Consider the following 21304-nt stretch of genomic DNA (forward strand, 5'->3'; position numbering starts at 1 on the left):
ACAATCCTACTGCGCAAAGAATAATAAAGCAAACAAATTCGTGGTAGCCAAACTGGCCAAAATAAAACAAACTTACACCATCTCCAGCCTGCGCGACCCCCAGGGAGCTGTCCAATATTCAGAATCTAATAAACAGCAACTGGTGGTAGCCCACTTAACGCAGGTCATGACGGCTACTCCACAAGACCGGCTCAAACAGAAGGAATACCTGCAGAGCGCAGCACTGCCCCCACTCTCCACCTCGGCAAGGGAATCTCCGGAGGCACTGATCACATAAGAAGAGATTGAGGAAGCCATCAAATCGCTCAAGACACGGGCCCTAGGCCCAGATAGATTCTCGACAAGGTACTACAAATTATTTAAGCACCAGCTAACCCCACCGCCCCCCCCCCTTAGTAACTCTCTTCAACTCCTTCAGAGATTCTGGCTCAGTAACCCCCTCGATGCAGGAATCAACCACTGTTATTCTACCCAAGCCAGGGGAAGACCCGAGAGACCTAGTCTCCTACAGACCAATAGCACTATTAAACATAGATGCAAACCTATATTCCAAAGTCCTTGCGAATCGTCTGGGTCGCATCCTACCGGAGATAATCCAGCCAGACCAAGCAGGCTTCATCCTAAATCGGTCGACAGGGGACAATATCCGGAGACCTCTAAACCTGGTGGACATCGCCACCCGAAAATCCCAAAAACTAGTATTGATGGCACTAGATGCCACCAAGGCATTTGACAGGGTGGGCTGGCCATTCATGAAACGCACCCTGGGGGCCTTTGGCTTTGGAACTGCTTTTCAGACAATGATCCTGGCCAACTACAAAGGACCCAAAACATTTCTGAGGACCAACGGATCCATCTCGGCCCCGATCTCGCTGTCCTGCGGTACGAGGCAGGGCTGCCCATTATCACCTCTGCTTTTTGCACTTACCATGGAGCCCTTTGCCCAGAAAATAAGACAAAACACCCAGATCACAGACCTGCAGGTCGGCCCCTCCCAACACAATATGTGACGATGTCCTGTTAACAATCTCAGAACCCCGCTCCTCCCTGAAGCATGCCCTGGCAGAAATAAGCAGCTACGGTGAGGTATCCGGCTTTTCAGTTAACTTTGCTAAATCAACAGCCTTGAGTATTGGCCTCGCCCCGGAGGAGCGGGAGACACTGACCAAGATGAGCCCGATCAAGTGGGAAAACCGTGCCATCCCCTACTTGGGGGGGGTCTACATCCCGGCAGACCCAAAAGAAACGTACCAGACCAACTTTCCCTGGCTATTTAAAGAACTGGAGGGAGACCTGAGACGTTTGACGACCCAGGAGATCTCCTTAATGGGGCGAATAACAGCCTGCAAAATGAACCTTCTCCCGAGGTTTCTCTATGCCTGCTCCTCCCTCCCAGTGGCAATCCCCGCACCAGCCCTTCGAGACCTGCAGAAGAAAATGGTGAAGTTCATATGGAGGGGTAAAAAACCTAGAATTCCTTACAAAACTCTACTGGGAGCCTCCAAAATGGGAGGGCTCGGAGTCCCGGACTTACAGGCCTACAGAGTGGCGGCCCAATTGGCACACGTTCACGCATGGCAAACACTCACAAACCACCCTATATGGGTAGAACTGGAACAGTCACGGCTGCCCCTGCGATTCCTGCCACACATCCCGGCCCCCCCTCAGGACACATTGGGGAGACCTCCAGCGGGCAACCAAACGCACCCTGAGTGTCTCGGACTGGGCACTAAAACGGAAGGGCGTCCCAAGAGGCCTGAACCCGCAATCGCCGATTTTCCACAATCCAGCTTTCTCCCCCGGATCAAACCCGCGCAATTTTCAATGCTGGCAGATGTCCGAGGGGAACGCGCCATGCACGTTCGAACGATGCAAGGAGAAGTTCCAACTTCAGGAAAAGGACAGATTTACCTACATACAGCTGCGCCACTGGTGCTCACACCAGATTTATGTAGGTAAATCTGCATACCCGCAACGCGCGCCCTGACTTCACTGGAACCATCGATCAAGGACCCCCCATCTCGTGGTAGGTTATCTACCTTTTACAGATGCTTTTTGGGCGATTTCCTGGTTGAGAGAACCCTCTGCATGGCCCAATGGGAGGCCGACCTAGGGCACCCGATAGAAGACCAAACATGGGTAGACATTTGGACCCGAGCACACTCCTCGTCCTCCTATGTCACCAATAGGTAATGTGCATATAAGATCATGCTGAGGTGGTACTACCCCCCTCTTAGGCTCCATCACATGAATCCCAGTGTGGACCCCTCCTGCTGGAGAGGATGTAGCCACCCAGGCTCCTTTTTCCACATGTGGTGGGCGTGCCCGAAAATCCAGCGATTTTTGGAGACAATGCCTGGGGACAATTACACAGATCACGGGGGCAACGATTCCACTGGAGCCAGGCCCCGTTTTTCTGGGGGTCTCAGTCCCGGCGATCTACCCACGCTTCGGGAATAGGGCGAAACTGTTGACCCATTGCCTTTTAGCTGGAAAATCGGTGCTGGCCCGCCACTGGAAGTCCCTGGACGGCCCCTGCTTAGCTCATTGGTGGACAAAACTATGGGACATACTGATAGCGGAAAAGGTGACGGCGGCAAAGGGCGGGGTCCTTCACCGGTTTCAGAACATTTGGGACCCAGTACTGGAATATGACCAGCGATTTCCCGCCCTGACTTATAAGCCTATTAATGCCCGATGGACCCTGGAAGTCCGGGAGGAACCCAAAGGGGACACATAAACTGTGGGGCCGCAGAGAGGAGAGCACAGAGAGTGGAGGCCTGGCAGGGGAGTGGAGCAAGGGGGGGGACGGGCCCGAGGGGAGGGGGGGGTTAAGGGTTAACACGTCTTTGCTACTATTTATTCTGTATGCTTGTCAACCTGCCTTGATTTAAAATAACATTTTTTTAAAAAAAGAACAGTCAGTTTATGCTGGAAAGTTAAAAACCGGATAGTGATGACCTGGGGGTGTGCTTCTTTAGGTGGCTGCGCGATCAGTGCTGTATGGGCACGTTCAATCGGCAACTCCCTGGGATTGCTAAAACATAGCTCCGACTGCCAGAGAGAGTAGAGATGGCCATCTAAGTCATTCCCTTCCTTGCCTGACCAGGCGAATATTATTATGACGGAAGCGATTTTCTTGATCGTCCAATTTTGCCCCAAGGTGCTGCATCCTGCACCTGGGCCATGTCCCGCTGGTCGTCCTCCACCACACTGATCCACTGCTCTGTTTTTCTCTCCACCTGAGCATGTAAGCAACTGTTAATGTCTTTAAACTCTTTTGCCATGTCCTGCACAGCCAGGTTTGTTTCCTGCGATCCTTGGTTCAGCGTCTTCCTTTCTGCTACAATTGCTTGGAGTTTGGCTGCCGTATCCATGTCTCCCTTGTCCGTTATGTCTTGCGTTGTATTAGCAGACTGTGTACCCACTCGTTGCCCTTTGGGGCTGGCAGTGCGATGACGCTAATGAGGTGTGCACATGACCCACTCCCCGCTATGGGGTCTAGGAGATGTGCCCCCACTCAAGGTGCGCCACCAGCACACGTCTCCACCAGGTGCTGTTCAGTCCATTCCACTGCTCTCTCCAGGTGTACACAACGTAGCGGGCCGGTGTCACACCACCAACTTCCCCCTCCGGGCGACGAGGCAGCCACCAATCAGAACCATGCTGTCCAGAGACAGCTGACACATCCTGAAAAACTAGGCGCACACAGCTAGGCTGGGTTGCCCGCCAACAAGAATCCTTAGTGTGTCAGCAAAGCCATGTCTGTGGTTCCAGGGGCCGCCTCAGGAGAGTTGCACTCTCATATAGGGCTGATGCTGCGTGGAGTAGCAATATGCGCACAAATTGAAGGCCGGACAATGTCCCCCACTTCTTTCCACCAAGTGGGAGTCTGGATCTGTCTGTGACAGCTGTTCTGGGGTTTTCACTATCCCAATGAGGTCAGGTCGAACCTCACCGAGCCATTACTCGCAGCGCTGCTTGTCGAGCACCTTGTTAGGCAAGTTTTTATACGCAGATCCAAGGAAACACTCACTGAAAGTTATATTAAAATAATTTTTTTATTTATATACACAAGGCACACAAGCAATTCTAAAATGCAGTAACTACTAATAACATTCAATTAAAAATGGAATAAGATTTTGAAAAATAACAATAATGCAGATGAGTAACTTTTCATGTACTTTTCATATCCACACACAGTGACTTCAGTTACGGTCAGTAAAAGCACTTGTGTGTATCAACTTTCCAAAATTCAGTTTAAGGGGAAGGAAAGGTTAGGCAGAACACAGCTTGGAACTGGTAAGTAACAATGGGACACTTTCCAAGAATGGTATAGGCAGTCTGTTTCTGAACTAGAAATTAGTTCACAGTTCAGGTTGTGGAGTAACAATCATTACCCAAGCCAGTGGGATGAAGAAAATTGACTTTTGGGAAGCAGGAAAGCCAGGGTCAAATGGACAGTGCCAGTTCTGATGCAGTCTTCAGAGAAAAGTTAAGTAACCAGTCAGTTGTACATGTAGAAAGCACCGGAGCTCAAGAGGAGCCTTCCTGTAGGTATGCAGGCTGTAAGGCCTGCAAAATGGATTTGAGGTCAAATCCCAAACGTCAAAAACAGCACTTTTAAAGCAAAGGAGCACCGAAATGGCCTAAGGTAAGTGTAACCCAAGCCCCACAGTACCTGGAGAGTGAAGTTTAAAATGCAGCTGGTAGCCTTCCGGATGCAGTGTTGAAGACTTGGTTTCCTGCTCCTCAGTCGTGCTGACGAATGGGGGGACCTTCAGTGGACTTCTGCGGCAGCCATCAAGAGAAGGGTCACCAGCAAAGGATTCAGCTCACTCCAGCGGCAGTTTGTGGTTTTGGTGCCTTTTTCTTAGCGCCAAGAGGGTACAAATATCGCTGTTTGGATTCTCCTTGGTTTCTTCATCCTGAACTCTTTTGAGGGGACTTTTGGAAGAGAATTGCATTGTCTAATTCCTGTGAAGGTTCGGCGAGATTCGGTCGGTCCAAGGCAATGCACTCAAAGGGCCCGTGGGGATGGGCCAAAACGAAGAGGTTCTTGAGGCTGATTGATCTCACCAGCCTAAAGGGCAAAGTCGTCCTTGGCGGAGCTTCCCTGTCAAGTTGAAAACGGGGTCAGGACAGCAGCCAGGTCTTCACTGGTGGTACGTTGGTTCTTGAAGGTAGTGCAGGCATCTCTGCTTGCCTTCCGTTTTGGATTTCCAGTTCCAGTCGTCGACTCTCCTGTAGTCCTAAAATCCTCACCTTATATGCTGGATGGAGCTGTCAATCAACTGGGGGTTGGCTGTTCTGCAGGACAGCCAGCCGCCCAGTTTAAACTGGTTTCAGCTAGACACACCATCAGACAAAGGACAGTGAAGCTTGGGGTCCTCCCTCACTACCTGATTTTCCAGACACTGGAGCCCTGGCAGGCATCACACAAGAAACCCACCAAAGGCAAAACGCCCAAAGGACCCACCCCCACCTGGAATGATAGGAGAGCCCAGAAGGAACTTACAAACGAAAAATGGTGAAAAATTGAGAAAATGGTCACCCATGGGTGGGGTGCTGTACTGCAGCTGAGAAATTGGCCTGCAAGTAACCTGCATATAAAGGTAGAAAAAGTATCCACTGCCACTTTCCATTTAGGTTTGTTAGTTACTGTAACTAGAAGGTTACAGTGGGAAAGGAGTTACAATGTAACCCCCCAGCATCCCACATGAGGTGGTGTGTGCTGGTCCCACAAAAGAAAAGGTAAGATAAGTTACCTTATTACTCTTGAGAACAGTAATTCACATGAGAGAATAACATAAAAAGGGAAGTCCAAGGGACTCCTCTGTAACACTGCACATAGGATGCTGTGTGTCACAAAAGTCAATGACAGATGCCTGTATTGAAATACATGGAGGAAAGCAGAACTCCATTAAAGTAAAAAGAGAATACAAAAGCAGTAAAAGATTCCCATTCAGAGGAAAAGAATGAGTGATTGGTAAAAAGTTGCTCTAGAGTCCAGCAAGAAGTACTGGTGATCTCGCAGGTTGAGGGGAATTAGCACAGAAACTAAAAATTCTCCCTAACACACCTTCAAAGCAGATCCATGTTCCCCAGGCCGCAGTGGCTTCAGGCCCCATGTGGGGGGTCTCTTTGTAAAATCAACTTCTTCCCACCAGGGCAGCCGCTGTCGTGCCGATCGCTATTCGCTCCAGGCTGGGGGCCCTCTCCGCCTTAGCTGTTCTCAATGGAGCTGCTTGCACTCTCGAGGGACTGGGGGCACGGCTTCCCACTATCCCTGCAGCACCTCAGTCAGTGAGATCGGGCTACCCGCTCTTTCGTTCCGTGGCTGCGTGCACCAGCGTCGCCACTGAGCTGCCTAGAGAGCACACCTCCTAAAGTGTGGCACACCATTGATCCACCCAAAGCCTGGTCAGGTGGCATTCATGCGAGGAGCGGCACGCTGGCCTGCGCCCAGCCGGTCGCGGCACCCATGTCCGACTTCAGTACCTGCATCAGTGGTCTGGGGTCTGCAGAGCAATGGAGATTTTGGGGGCTGTAGCCTCACTGATTAGTGAATAGACCAGAGAAGCCGGTTCACATCAGAAAATCTGTCCAGGAACCCCAACACTTTGGCATTTCGCTAATCCTGAGCACTGTTTGTTTAGTACTCAGGGAGCAGTAAACAGTTTTATAATGGGCAGGTCTGTACCTTTTAATGGCATTCATCCAACCAAACTGGTTATGTTTTGCTAATTCATGCGTTCTGTTGATCCGTTGTGAAAATTATAAACACTTACAAGATTTTCTAAAGAGAAAAGCATTTCGTAAAACATTTCCCCAGTGTTTTTCATTTAGTACAAGAAGGACACTTTTTGCTTACTTGCTTATCGGGGATTTCGTTTTTTCAATTTGACAACACAAAATTAATTCAACATGCTTGTTGACAATGGAAATATTTTTTTTTATTTCAAAACTGGCTCAACACCACATCTTACCTACAATCGGGATTGGCGAGTAAACCTCGAAATGCTAATAAATCTTGTGAAAGCAATGACTGCAATCCATTTTTGTCATGCCATCTGTGCTTTTCTTTTTTCTAATCCCTACAAAATGTGATTTCGCTATGGAACAAAGCCTGTCTTTTTCGCCATGCCTTAAAAGAAACCCTGATCTCTTGCAGATTTAATGTCTCCATTGGCTCCTCTACCAGCATCCTGGGCCCCAAGATCCCGGCAGAGACCAAAGACACCTTTGTCAAGCATTTGGCTTCATACAATACCTGGGGACTTATAGGTAAGCGTAGTGGCTGCAGAAGCTTTCTGTGGTTTTTTAATTTCATGTTGAGCTTCTTTCCATGATGAAACATTACTTAATGATGAACAGCTGCTTTTTAACTGGGAGTCAAGCTGCCTTTCTCTGAATGGGGGAGGGGGAGCGTTTAACCAAGAGATCAATACTATTTGACACAGTCATATTGAAGCTTTGCAGTAAACCGATGGAACAGAAAAGGCCCTAGGATGTTGTTTGAACCTCAATGCCATCTGATGGTGCCATGCAAAAGTAAAAGTAAATGCTTACAACCATCCATACTTCATGATGGCAGGTGTCCTCTTCACAGATAATCTTTGCAAATTCCAAGATGTGTGACCTCTGTTAGGATCCTTGGATAAAGGACAAATAATTGAATGCGCATGGGATCAAATCAAGGATAAGGCACAGTTGGTGGATGTCGGTAGATAGTTTCACATGACACCTTCAGGTGCCATTGATGTTCATTCTCAATACCAGTCCAGAAATGGGATTACACTCAACATTGGTGTAGATTGGTGCAGATTTCCTGAGAAAATGACAAAGATTCTAGCACCATAACGAGCATCTTAGAAAAGCCATTCTTCATCCAAAATGCTTTGAGATGATGGTAAAAAAAGACCCAGAAATGTATCCATTCATAATAACCTGGGTAGACTACTAGCAACACCCTCTCCTTAATTGTCATCAAGAGAGAGCGAGAGAGAACAGTACAATTTAAAGCTTTCTGCAGAAACCTGTGGAGGAGGTTATTTTGTGTCCTGTAATGCATTGTTCTACTGGGTCACACTATATCCGGTTACACTATGTCGAGATGCAAACTTGAGGCCTACAATTTGGATTCCATTGCCTGGGTTATCATTTCTGACTGTCGACTGACACAGCTATTCCAATCACACCACTACTCAATTGCATGGGGCGATAAAACCATGCAAGTGCCATATCCAACAGCACGCATCACATGTCACAACCGCAGCATTACCATTCTGACAGATATCCTAAGAGATGGTCTACTATACTGCGCCGATTACTTGTTGCTCTACCTGCAATATGTTGTTAATGCTCATTTGAAAGTAGTAATGAGCAATATGCTTGCCATTCTGCAATGTTGTGCTCATTGTCATTTTTTATGCAGTATTAGTTTGCAGTCGGAAACCAAGAACTGTGTAAACTGGCACACTCTGACAGCCCGAAAATTCTGAAGAGGCTGTACCAGAAGCAGATGAGTACACCACAAATTACTGTTAGGCAAAGTTTGTATGCAGTACCCTCTGGGAACACTACAAACAACTCTGACTACAGGTATAGCAAACCCAACCTTTGGTATAAGCTTGTACTACACAGTTTTGGTAGCGTGTTGAGCAACCAGGCTTATCTCAAGAAGGGTCAATGTGAGCTGTAGGGGAGTTACACAGAGATTCACAGTGACAAGTATTCATATAAGCACTTATACTCAAGGTTTCTTGAATAAACAATTATTAATTTATTCATCAGTTAGAATAAGCCTTCTTCAGAAAGGAGCAATATAATAGCAACACACAAATGCACTTCAATACTGTACACTCTTAGTTTCCAAATCAGTAAAGACCCTTTCGGAATGGCCCACAGACACAACCTACGCCCTCAGGTGACTTCAATAGCTAGGGTGCTGGGGACATTAATATCTTACTGTTTGCATTTACAAAAATGTTTATAAGGTTATTAGAACAACAAGAGACCACAAATATTCTTAGGCAGGCAAATACTTTTGGATCCCCACAGCAGAGTCATTCAGTATAACAGGCTAGGCCAAAGTCAATGGGCAAAAGTCTTCTATAGGATGAAGCACTTCTGGTAGGTAATTAGAAAAGTCTTTGCACAATGTTTTAGAAGTCTTTGAAGAAAAGAAGAATCAAATGTAGGGCCACAAGCCGTTATACTTGAGTAGAAGAAGATGCAAGCAGCTCTACAGCAAGAGGTACATTCTCTCAAACTTGGTACAGTACCTTTGAATTGGAGAGAAGACGCAGCAGATGACTTCTGTTCCTGTGCAGCTCTGCAGATCTCACTGTTCCTGGGCCTCAGTCGTGGGGACAAGAGGGAGGACTTCTGGGGACTCCTGCACTGCAATGGAACGTCACTGCTTGCAACCAGCAATCTTCAAATCAGTGGCTGTTCAGTGTTTCAGCTCCTTGCATCTTACGCAAATAGAAACACAGTGGATCCTGGCTGGCGAGATGGACTTTCCTTGCTTCTGGGGTCCTGCACTCTGTTGAGGGGGCTCAGGCTCGGTCAGTCCTGCTTCCTGGGAGTCTGGAGGATCTTCCTGAAGCTCTAGGCCAGCTTAAAAGCAACATGCACAATTTGGTGTTCCTCACCCTGGCTATACGGTTTCCAGCAGCAACTCTTTGGAAATTCAAACATCTCCGAGAAGGATGTCCAGGTGGCTTACTTTAGATTTTGTCCCACCAACTCAAGGGGAGAAGTCGTCCTTGCAGGGGCTTCTCTGTCGATACGAATTTGGAGTTGCAGCACAGCAGCAGGGCTTCACCGCGCAAACCAACTGTCCAGGAGTTGCAGCAGGCGTCCTCTTCAAGTTCTTCTTCTGTTCCTTCGTCCAGTGGTCGACTCTGCCTTCCAAGACAAAAGCCTTGCCTTTTATTCAGTTCTCTCCCATTCATTCCAGCCTAGCTGTCAATCACCCAGCAGGGTGACTTTCCTTGCCGAACAGTCAGCCGGCCAATCACTACAGAGTGCATTTGGGTCTCCTAGGAGACTGAGAACAGGGAGTTTTGGGCACAACCCTCACTTCCTGCACACCCCAGACACCATGGAGCCAGAGGCAGGCTTCACTTGTGAATCCCGCCAAAGCTAAAACGAACAACGGGACCAAACCTGGTTTGGCGTGCAGAGTGCATCTCAAGAAGGACCTTTCCACAAAGAAATGGCGAAAAAAGAAAACCGGGGCCATTTCGACAAAAATGACACCCTTGTGTGCTTCACTGCAGCTGCGAACACAGCTCGCGGTAAATGCACACCACGGTAGTTAAAACGAAACCACTGCCACCAGCCATTCAGTGAAGAAAAGGTAACAAAAAATTGTTACATGAGAAGCTAGACAAAGGGGACACTAGGTAACCCCTCAACACCCTATTGTATGATGGTGTGTGCTGGGTCTAGAAAGTTAGAAATGTAAGTAAAGTCAATTTCACTTTACTGCTCTTGGAAACAGTAGTTTATCCAAGAGAAGGTATTTAAACCTTGGGGAAATCTGAAAGACTTCCCTCTGTGCCACTGCACTGAAGGTGCTGTGCGACACAATGTAAAAGATTATGCCTATGGATTTTGTCAGGCTCCATATCCAAAAGAAAACACAAAGCTGAGAAATCACATTAAAATACATGAGAGAGTGGAGAAAAAGAGTCTCACTCGCTCCAGGTTAAAAAAATCAAGTCCTCAAAATCCAGCAAAGTTGCTGGGGGGTCTCTAAGGTGGAGGGAATTAGCACATTTCTGAGAATTCTCCCTAACAATTACACTTAACATAACTAGTGCCTCAGGTAATTCAGTTCAGTGAGCCTGTCCGTTCTAGCTTCTCATTCACAGAACTTGGATTGTACTCCGATCTGCATACAAGCAGATATTCCTGCTGTTTTCTCTCACCGTTATTTCTCTGACCATTCAAGATCCAGAAAAAAAGGGTCTGGGTGCTACATTATTTATCTGCCGCCCACTAGTATCTATGATGATTTGAAGTGTAAGATGGGTGCCTAACCCAAATGAATTCTGAGACGCTAGGTTCTCCACTGTATGGAAAAGTTTGAAAATATACACAAACAGCATATTATTACCACTGCCTCTCCTTCTAGAGGAACACTCTGAACTAGATATTTTTAATTTAAAATTCATTTTCGAGTACAGGTCATAGCTTGGGCACACCCAAATGTCTAATGTATACACCATAGTTGAAATACACTTTGATAACCATTTAACTGCACTGAATATGTAAAACCTAGTGGTTTGAATTTTCTAGGCAATATTTTGTCACATGATGGTGGGTAGGTGTAGAGAGTAGTACTAACCAGGATTTGAGAATAGATCTACAGATTAATTTCATTATGCTATGTCTGCGGATTCCAAAACTTGCCTAAATGTAGCAGAATACTTTTGACGCATGCACTAAAGCAGTTACTAAGGGGCCTGTGAATATCTTGAAAAAGCCAAAGAACATTGGCGGCACTGTGATCCCACCAGTACCTAATGTGAATTGACTGTGGCCCTGCATGTGGCAGTGTTGTTGCATAACTAGCTCAGTTTTCCTTCTCTGTTCTTGATCGCCTTTCATTATTCAGGTATGGAGTTTGTGATAACACATTTGAAGTCTCTTATTCTGGCAATGGGGCTTTTGGACCGCCATCTTACAGTCGAGAAAGCTGTGCTGCTGTCACGTTTAGAGGAAGAGTACCAGGTAAGCTCTGCTATGATTTTTTGGGAAAATGGCTGATACTTGATTACTAAACCCAATAAAAAACATAGCCTTATTTCATATACTGTGCAGTATCCTTTGATCTAAAGGGTTGAAGTGGCTCCAGAGTTTCTGTGTACTCGTTGATTCTTATCTACTGTGTACTCATTACCTCTCTTGTACTAGGCTGTGGGGATGATTGGTATAGCACTGCAAGCCAGGCAGTCTAAATTGCACCTGGGCACAGATGTTACTAAGGCATAATTGTCATGCTGTATTGTCCCGAGTTCAACAATGACTCGAAGCAAGATCTTTCTGTCCAATGGGCCCCGCACAGATCATTAGCCACTGTGGGTGATTCACTGAACCAAAAGGTCAGGGGAGAAACACTGCACAGCTCTCTCCAAGCAGCGCTGTAAGACAACAAGAGCCTAGATTAGGAAGGCTGGGAATGCCCCTTTCCCCTCATCCCTTGCCCTGCTCCCCAAGACTCTGCATGCCTGTAAGGGGAAACACGCAGCTGAATCCAGCTAGAGAGATGTCTGAGTGGTATGAGGGTCAGCAGAAAGGGAGAGCCAGGAGCACACAGGAAAGCAAAGTTCACACAATCCGGAAGGCCCACTAAGGGCAACGTCCAAACCAAGAAATCCAAGTCCATGCAAACAAGTCTGGGTCCAAGAAGCAAACTCCAAGGCGACGAAACACGGGATAACCCATGAGACCGGTCCGGAAAATGAAGATCGCAAAACAGAGCGCACCTCCCACGTTGCAATGGTTTAAAAGGGTGGGTGTGTTCTTGTCAGGTTCTGCTGGGGAATTTATTAGAATTAGTAGGAATTTTCTTATTATGGAGTTGGATTGGCCTTAACTTTCCCTTGCAGAGTATGGGAAGTGTGTCTGGCCAAGATGGAGGTCCCTTGCAGGCTCCTTGATTGGCTGGAGAGTTCTGAAGATGAGACCATGAACATTCTAAACTGCCTTTCATTGTCAAATGCCCAGCTGAGTGGACATGTTATGAAGAAGCTCCAGTTTTGTAGGCCTGAAAAGGATTTAAGGCATCAAGTTGTGGAGTTAAGCGTGCTGTGAGAGTTACAGGAGATTTCCAGGAGATCTGCATGGTGGGCAGTCATAATGTCGACAGTCAAAATGTCGACAGTCAAAATTTCGAAAAATAAATGTCGAAAAAAATAATGTCGACAGTCAAAATGTCGACATTTTTTCGATATTTTTTCGAAATTTTGTATTTATTGTATGAATAAATAAATAAATATATATAACTAAGATGTGTTGGGTATGAGGGGTGGGGGATGTGGGGGGGTGGCAGGGGGTCTTTGGTGAGAGGTGGTTGGGGGGGACCCCCCAATAGTAAATGATACTCTTTTTGGTTATTTATTTATTGAAAAAATAAATAAATGTATAATTAGAATGTGTTGAGTAAGAGGGGTGAGAGGGTGGTTGGGGGGGGTGGCAGGGGGGTGTTGGGTGAGGGGGAGTTGGGGGGGACCCCCCCCAATAGTAAATGATACTCTTTTTGGTTATTTATTTATTGAATAAATAAATAAATATATAATTAGAATGTGTTGAGTATGAGGGGTGGGAGGGTGGTGGTGAGGGGTGTGGGGTGGGGTGGCAGGGGGGGGTGTTGGGTGAGGTGTTGATAGTTCTAAGTGACATTTTTTTGTCAACATTTTTTTTTCTAAAAAATGACTTTTTCCATTATAAGTATAGGATGTCGACATTATTGTTTTCGAAAAAAAAATGTTCAACATTTTTGTTTGTCGACATTTTTTTTTCGACATTATGACTATAAACCACACGTAGCGAACAGGGGTGAATTCAGAAAACCAGAAAGTTGAGTGACTGGCCATTTTGGCTTCTACACTTCCTTAATCTAAAGTTAGAGTTTTAGTCTGTAAATAATCTTTAAAAGTTATGGTAGCGCTGAGTTATATTTGTGAAAAGACAGTATTTACTTTCTAATGTGTTTTTAAACTGAGCATGTCGCTCGTAATGCTGAGTTGAGCGGATTAGAGATCTGCCTCATAGTTGCTAGGATACCTTCCATTAAGTCATGCTCGTGTCCAGAGCAGCTGACGTCAATGATCCGAAGCGTGGAAGTTTAGGGTGCGCGTTTCATAAGGCAAACTGAAGTATCGCTCTGCTCTTTTGTATTGTGCGTGAGCACAATATTTAATTTGAAGAAAAACAAAGATGTTCCCAGTCTCACTGCGCCAAGAAATTATAATTAGTTGTTTGTGCAAAGAAAAGCCTTTATTGTTTGTGCGAAGAGAAGCCTGACACGTGTTTCAAGCTGTGTACAGCTTTTCATCAGAGGCTTAAATTGCATAGTACATCATTTCCATACAAATTGGGTAAAGTTAAAAATAAAACATACACATGATTGTTTTGTGCAAAGAATTGTTACATAAAGAACATAGGCACAGGTTGTGAGCAAGCAGTCCAGGGCGCGATGCAACCACAAAAAATATAACACATGTACATCACATGTAGGAAGAGTAAAAAAGTAGAAATGAAGTACCACAAATTAACCAATTTCATTCGTAGTAGCCCGTTGACAGACAAACAAAAAAAGAAGAAAAAGAAACATGATTTTAGAAACAAAAGTTGGCCATAGCAGCGCAATCAAGTTCCACTTAGTAAGCTAAGTCTTAAATCAAACATGATTCTTTTTTTTCTTCAACTATTCCTGTGGATGTGTATTGGCAGTACACCCACACCGCCCAGATACCCGCAGCCTTGATGTTTATTTTCTTAATCACTGTATAAGTGCTGTGGACTCGTGACTTTTTCTGCCATAACTTTGTTCTTGTCATTTTCAAGTCACTATACCCAGCAGCTGTATTATGGCTGAAGCAGCTGAATATTTACTCACTCGAGATGATGACATTAAAGCATTATTGAGGGAATTGAACTCTGGTGAAGAGAAGGGTTTTGAAGCAATTCTCTACATCTACTCAGGAGCCTTCTAGAAGCAAGGTTAAGCCATTCATTATTAAAGGCAACTGCAACTATATAAACTTCTCTGGGCAATCGGAAGAGAAGAACCAGGTATGGTTTTTAAACTTCAATGTTTGGGATATAACAAGATTTGCAGGTAAGTGTTATTTTTTTTTAGATTAAGTTGGAATGTGCTTGTTCTTTGTATCCAATCTACAGGTTCTGAGGTTAAGACTGGTGCAACCTGGAGTCTATTATTTTTTCCACTTCCCCCTTTCCCTTTGTAGTGTAACATGCTGAACTGTAGTATTCCCTAGTTCTAAGTTAGACGCTCCGGGGGGATTGTTGGGGGTTCAGCAGCTTCTGCTGACACATGAGATCCTCAGCCTGACAGTTATGAGCACATTGCTAAATGCACAGCGCATTTGACTGTGTCGGAGCATAATGACGTTAGCGGATACGTTAGTGTGCAGAGCAGTACAGGCACCATGGTCCCTACCAGTTACTCCACCTGGGCCGTGTCTTAGATTGATGCCTGACCATAATCTTCAAGGGGTAAATTAAGGGAAAAGACTTTAACTTCTTAAGAAACAAATTGGAAGAATCAGTGGCTCCAAGAGTCATTGTGGAAGAGAGTACCAGAGGTGAGGGCCAGCCACTGAAAATCGGCCATCACATCTATTGAGGTAACGAGAAGAGGGCACTGTCAGACTGTGGATGAGCAGTGAGTGGGATGATGGAATGTATTTTTATTGGTTAGATAAGATGGAGCAAGCCTGCGGGTGCATTTGAATACCAGTCAAAGTAGCTGCAAGATAATTATTCACCTGCCTGGAAGCAAGTGGAGAGTTCAACCACTCACAAGTTGGCTTCAGACCAATGAGAGAAACAGAATCTGCACTCCTATCAATGTAGGACGACCTGAAAATAAATGCACACAGTGGCACCCAATCTGCTCTCATACTATTGGACATATCTGCGGCATTCGGCACAATTAGCAATGCAACACATATAAAAAGACTAATGGAATGTGGCATACAGGAATCCGCCCTAAGGTGGCTTACCTCATTCCTCACAAATCGAACCAAAAGAACCTCAAACACCAAAAACATCTCCTGCAGAGTTCCACAGGGATCCCTCCTCTCTCCCCTGCTTTTCAACATCTACATGTCCCCCCTGAGGAAAATGATTTGAACCCACGGACTGACCGCCTACCACTAAGCACACAACTGATTGTGAAGATGAACACGACCCAGGAACAAAGCAGCCTCAACAACTGTCTCACAGACATCTTCACCCGATGACAACGAACAGCCTCAAATTGAACCAGGCCAAAACGTAAATAATTTCACCCATAGAAAGCAATGCAATCAACCCACAACTGGACTGGTGGACTTTCTTGGGAACATAACTGGAGACTTCCAATGTGGTAAATAACCTAGGAATACTCATGGACAATGGACTACCCGTGGAACCGCAAGTCAACGCAATCACTAAAAAGTGCTTCTATCTCCGAAGACTACTCAGGAGGCTTCTCTCATACCACTCTGAACCCTCAAGATCATATCCCTCATACTAACAGGAATGGACTATGCAAACAGCCTCTACCTAGGAATGCCAGAAAAACTCACCAAGAAACTCCGACAAGTCCAAAGCACTGCAGCCAGGATTCTCCTAAGAGTAAACAGAAGAGAACACATCACACCAGCTTTGAGAAGCCACCATTGGCTACTACTAAAAGAATGCATCAAATGCAGAGCCCTCTGCATTGCCCATAAATCCCTACATAGACAAGGAGCCGAATTCCTCCAGGTCAGGATCTGCCGCTACCAGCCAAGAAGGGACCTAAGGTCAAGCATTGACCTATAAATGTAGACAAAACAATATGAAAAGAGGAAATTTGGAGGAACAGCATTTTCACGGCTAATTGTTAACCATGCCCAAAGAAATCGTAACCACATAAGACCTCATCACCTTCAGGAAACTGCTAAAAACCTAGTTATTCAGCAGACAATGACAAGCGCTAAAGGACAACGAAAACCACAAAAAACCCATTGCAGGCCAATAGAAACATACCAAGGGACGCGGTCATGTATAACAGCAGCCAAACCAAGGAGGACCAGAATAACCCATTGCCCACCTCCCCACCCCCAGTCACGCCCCACAACTAGAGAGATCTGCGAAGGGTAGCCCGCCCAATCAGCAGACAGACCCAGAGAACGAGGACCCATGTGCAATTCATGTACTCATGAAAGCCCAGACAGGTAATACATTAAACTAAAGCATCACCCTAACAATGGCCCACCCACATAACTAGGGTTGCCCAGAAGATCATCACTTCCTAAAAGGTATTATAATACCAGCTGTGCACCAATTTAGCAGCCACCGGTAGAACAGGCCAAAACGCAACTGCCCTGACTAATCCATGTCGAGGAACTAGGAACACATTGGGTACAACCAACCCCTGACCTCAAACCCGTAGGGGAAGTCAGCCTCCATGCTTGGAGAGGAGGGCGGGCTGGCCGATGGGCCGCAAACAAGAACGTGGGGAGGTACTATCGAGCGGCAACTAAAGACGCACTTCAGAGGCACTGTCAAACTAACCAATGTTCTAACCAGCTCCCCCCCTTCCTGCTCCTCAAACATAACCAGCGCCACTATACACGACTAGGGGCTAGCCACACTACACAACGGCACACCTAAAACAAATCTAATCCTCGCACTCAACCAACTCTCCAAGACTCTGGAAGTAACGTTAGAAGAACACACCTTTGCACATAGTTCATAAATCCAGCAACACTACACATATAAACACTAACCCAATACAATAAAACACCTAACAATCATCTGTGACTCTGGACCCCCTTATGGATACAACTAACCAGTGCGTTTGAGTTCAACCCCACTCTAACCTCATATGACCCACACACCCAACATTGGCACACATCTGAGGCACTGAGTCCTGCCCATACGGTTACAACAAGCGGGGCCTAGTGAATCAAACCAACTCTCACATGCAAGGTAACACACACAGACTACAGTTCCTCCAGGTTCTGAACCTATCCTATCGTCACTAACATACCGCAACCTCTTCTCTTGCAGAGCCACGTGGGTGCCTAGAGACTGCCCTAGGATGGGATGGTAGCAGTGCACGGTATAACATAGCATAACCTAACATTGTAAGATTGAGGAAAATGTAGCACCTGGCTAAGTAATTTAACCACTCCATTTTGTGCAACTCGTATACATAAGTTGTTCAGGGATACCAGCTAAAATGGCATTTAAATAGTCTAATTTTGAGTTGACCAGTGCACCCACAACTTTAGGACAATCGGCAGTGGGTATGACATATTGAAGCATCCGTAGACGGAAATTTTCATAGCCGAGATTTGCACCCCCCCTGTAGTGCTAACCCACTGCGGGGCAACCCACAGTGCCCTGAGAGGACATGTTGCAGCTCTTACTAGTGGTGGCGCAAGCATAGCAGAGGAGGAGAAATATGCCACTCTCAACGCATGCTTAGGAAGGGAAGGTTTAAGAGTATATTAACCCTTAACCTGAAGCTGTGAATTCACCAGTGCTAGAGAGTACAAGAAAGTGCAGGAGAAGCTAGTGCCGTGCCTAGCATTTTTGACGTTGCCATGAAAAAGATCGAACTGGTCAGAAGTCCAATGTAGTTCAAGTCTGAAAAATGTGTTTCAAGGGGATTGGGTCCTCCAATGTATTCCATATCTATGACCGTAATCACCACAGCTGTGCTGCTTAGGAAAATCTTTTGCCTCCTGCGTCAATGACGTCGATACGCCGCCCTCGAGGACCTCCTCTGACGGCCGATGTCACTCGATGTTATAAGTAGGACGCACAACGCCCGTAGCCTCAGTTCCGTTTTTTCAGCGAACGTGTTCGCTTCAGAGATCTCGGCACGCCTCAACTCTTTGGAGTTTCTGTTATTTCTCAGTTCTTCGAACCTGTTTGTTTGTGAAGTTATCCTTCATGATGTCTACCTCGTCTTCCACCCCGCGTCCGGGCTTTAAGAAGTGCGGGGACTGTGGGTCCGAGATGTCGGTGACAGACTCGCATGACACCTGCCTCTGGTGCCTCGAGGAGGCCCATGACATGGATGATTGTGTTGACTGCCAGTCGCTTACTTCCAAAGCCTTGCGGGAGCGCAAGAAGAAACTGTCGGTAGGTAAGGTGTCTAAGCCACGGAAGTTTGCGGGGCTTTTCGACGGACGATTCGAGAGGCGACTCTCTGCATCGTCGTCGGAAGTCCAGTGGGTCTCGGTCCCGGAGTAGGTCCCGCCACTCCTCTGCCTCTTCGAGGCACTCCCGGAAGTGCCGTGATCAGTCGTCTTCCTCATCCGAGGACTCCGCCCGTTGGCGGGTCGCTTATCCCACCAAGAATGCGACGCCGGAGGAATGGGCTTCCTTCGGTAAGAAAATGCTAGGGATTCTCGAATCGCAGGGCACTGGTCCGTCCGCGCCTCCGAGTGGGTTCGGTCGTGATCGGTCTGGAGACACCGCTCGCACGCCTTCGGGCTTGTGTGATCGGCACGATTCGCGGGAAAGGTCCCGCTCGGACAAGGGGAATCGTTCTCGTCATGCCCGTTCCAGGTCCCGGTCCTCGACTCGCTCGAGACCGTGTGCACCTGTGGTGTCTTCGAGGAAGACGTAGACGCCTGTGGCGCCGAGGTCATCGACAGACTCTTTCGAGGCTCCGCCTCCGAATAAGTCGTCGACGCCATCAGCACCCAGGCTGTCGAGGGACACGCTCGGGGCTCCGCCCTCGAGGCCTGTGTCGATGCTGTCGGCTCCACGTTCGGCGTCAACGCCGATTCACTCGACGCCCTCAATGCCTTTCGAGGCTGTTTCGACAGGGGTACCCCGGGGCATGGTGGAACCCCCTAGGAAGGCTCTGGCCAACGTCAAGCATGGCTTTGTTCCCCATTCTGTGCCATCTTACCGCCATCTTGAGTTCATTTCAACACTGTGGGTAAATAATAAGCAGCGCTCAGATACCTGAGGGTTCATAACGCTATATAAATGCTAAATTATTTAAAGGATGAGGTCTCTGATGATGGCATGGTTCCTGATACGGTGCCAGATGAGATTCTCTCGGGCCATAGCCAAATTGAGGACCTGCCTCAGTCCCTGCACAACGCCAGTGGTCTGGACACCTCTCCGGAGGTGGAGTTTTGTAGGCCTGAGCCTGGCACTCATGCCGACTCCTCATACCGGCGCCTTATGTCTAGAGTCACCGAGTACTTGGGGTGGTCTGCTCCTCCAGGGGATTTTCTTCAGGATGACCTTACGGATATCCTCAACCAAGGTCCACCAACTGACCCAGTACTGCCCTTCCACATGGCTCTACAGAGGAGGGTGGCAGTGGCTTGGACTGCTCCGGAGAGTCTCCCGGCAGTGGGCAAGTCTTTGCAGTGAAAATACCGCCCAGCCAGTAGCGCCCCCTGCTACTTGACCTGGCACCCCACTCCGGAGAGTTTGGTGGTGCAGGCGGCTATGGCCCCAGCAAAGCAGGCGTCGTATCCTACCATCCCTCCTGATTGGGACGACAAGCGTTTAGATGGTTGGGTGAAGAAAGTGTTTTCTTCAGGGGAGTATGGCGCTTCAGGCGGCCAACTCCGTATGTGCCTTGTCACGTTTCACGCACACTCTGTGGAACTGTGTTTCCTTAGCGGCTGAACATATTCCCGAAGGGGAAGAACGGGATGGTTTCCTGGCCATGGTTCGGGATGGCAAGGATGCCATGTGTGAGGCCGTTCAGTCGGGTTTGGACTTGGCAGATTTCGTCAGCCGGTCCACGGCGCGAGCACCGTAATGCGCAGGTTTGCGTGGTTGCGGAAGTCGGGGTTTGCTCCTGATGTGCAGGCCCGGCTCCTCAAGATGTCCTTTGACGGTGAACATCTTTTTGGCAGCAAGGCTGATGAGAGCCTTGAGAAGTTGCAGACCTCCAAAGCTGCAGCGAAGTCGTTGGGCGCTGCAGTTCGACAACCTCTGCCTTTTCGTTATAGGGGACAGCAATGGAGGCGAGGTTTCTTTCGTTATTACTCATCCTTTGGTAAAGCGAGAGGAGCTGCCAGTCAAAGGGGCCACCGTAGGAGTGCCAGAGGTGGAAAACGAGGTACTTGAGGTGCCAAGGCCGCTCGGGCAGTTGCCTCTTTGCCCTCAGGCAATGCTGCAGCTGCTTCAGCTCAGTCATGAGGCCATGTCCCATGGTTTGCCGGTTGGGGGAAGGCTGGCGCAGCATCTTGTAGAGTGGCGTGCCATTACTTCAGATGTGTGGGTTCTGGAGATCATAGCCCACGGCTACTGTCTTGCTTTCTGGCAGAGGCCTCATGACAATCCACCGGGGAATCTCTCTTTGAAGAGTCCGGATCCGCTCCTTGCGCAGGAAATTCAATCCCTGCTGGACAATGGCGCCATGGAACTGGTGCCTTTATCGGAAAGGAACAAGGGATGGTATTCCCCTTATTTTTTTGATTTCCAAGAAAGACTGGGGATTGAGACCCATCATGGACTTGCGCGGTTTGAACAAACTCCTCAGGAAGGACAAGTTCAAGATGGTTACACTCTCTCAAGTCCT

The 21304-nt window shown here is 47.3% G+C and overlaps 1 protein-coding gene across 1 annotated transcript in view; it reads left to right on the plus strand.

The window, feature by feature from the left end:
- The window catches only part of ATPAF2 (ATP synthase mitochondrial F1 complex assembly factor 2), a 380402-nt gene that overhangs the window by 227190 nt on the left and 131908 nt on the right, over positions 1–21304 (plus strand). Inside the window, exons 8-9 of the mRNA XM_069646388.1 lie at positions 7175–7287; positions 11633–11748. Of these exons, the coding sequence (XP_069502489.1) occupies positions 7175–7287; positions 11633–11748 (229 nt within the window). The remainder of the gene's footprint in view (positions 1–7174; positions 7288–11632; positions 11749–21304) is intronic.

This window comes from Ambystoma mexicanum, chromosome 2p (genome assembly GCF_040938575.1).
Source record: "Ambystoma mexicanum isolate Mex_15411 chromosome 2p, UKY_AmexF1_1, whole genome shotgun sequence".
In the NCBI taxonomy this organism is placed as follows: domain Eukaryota; kingdom Metazoa; phylum Chordata; class Amphibia; order Caudata; family Ambystomatidae; genus Ambystoma; species Ambystoma mexicanum.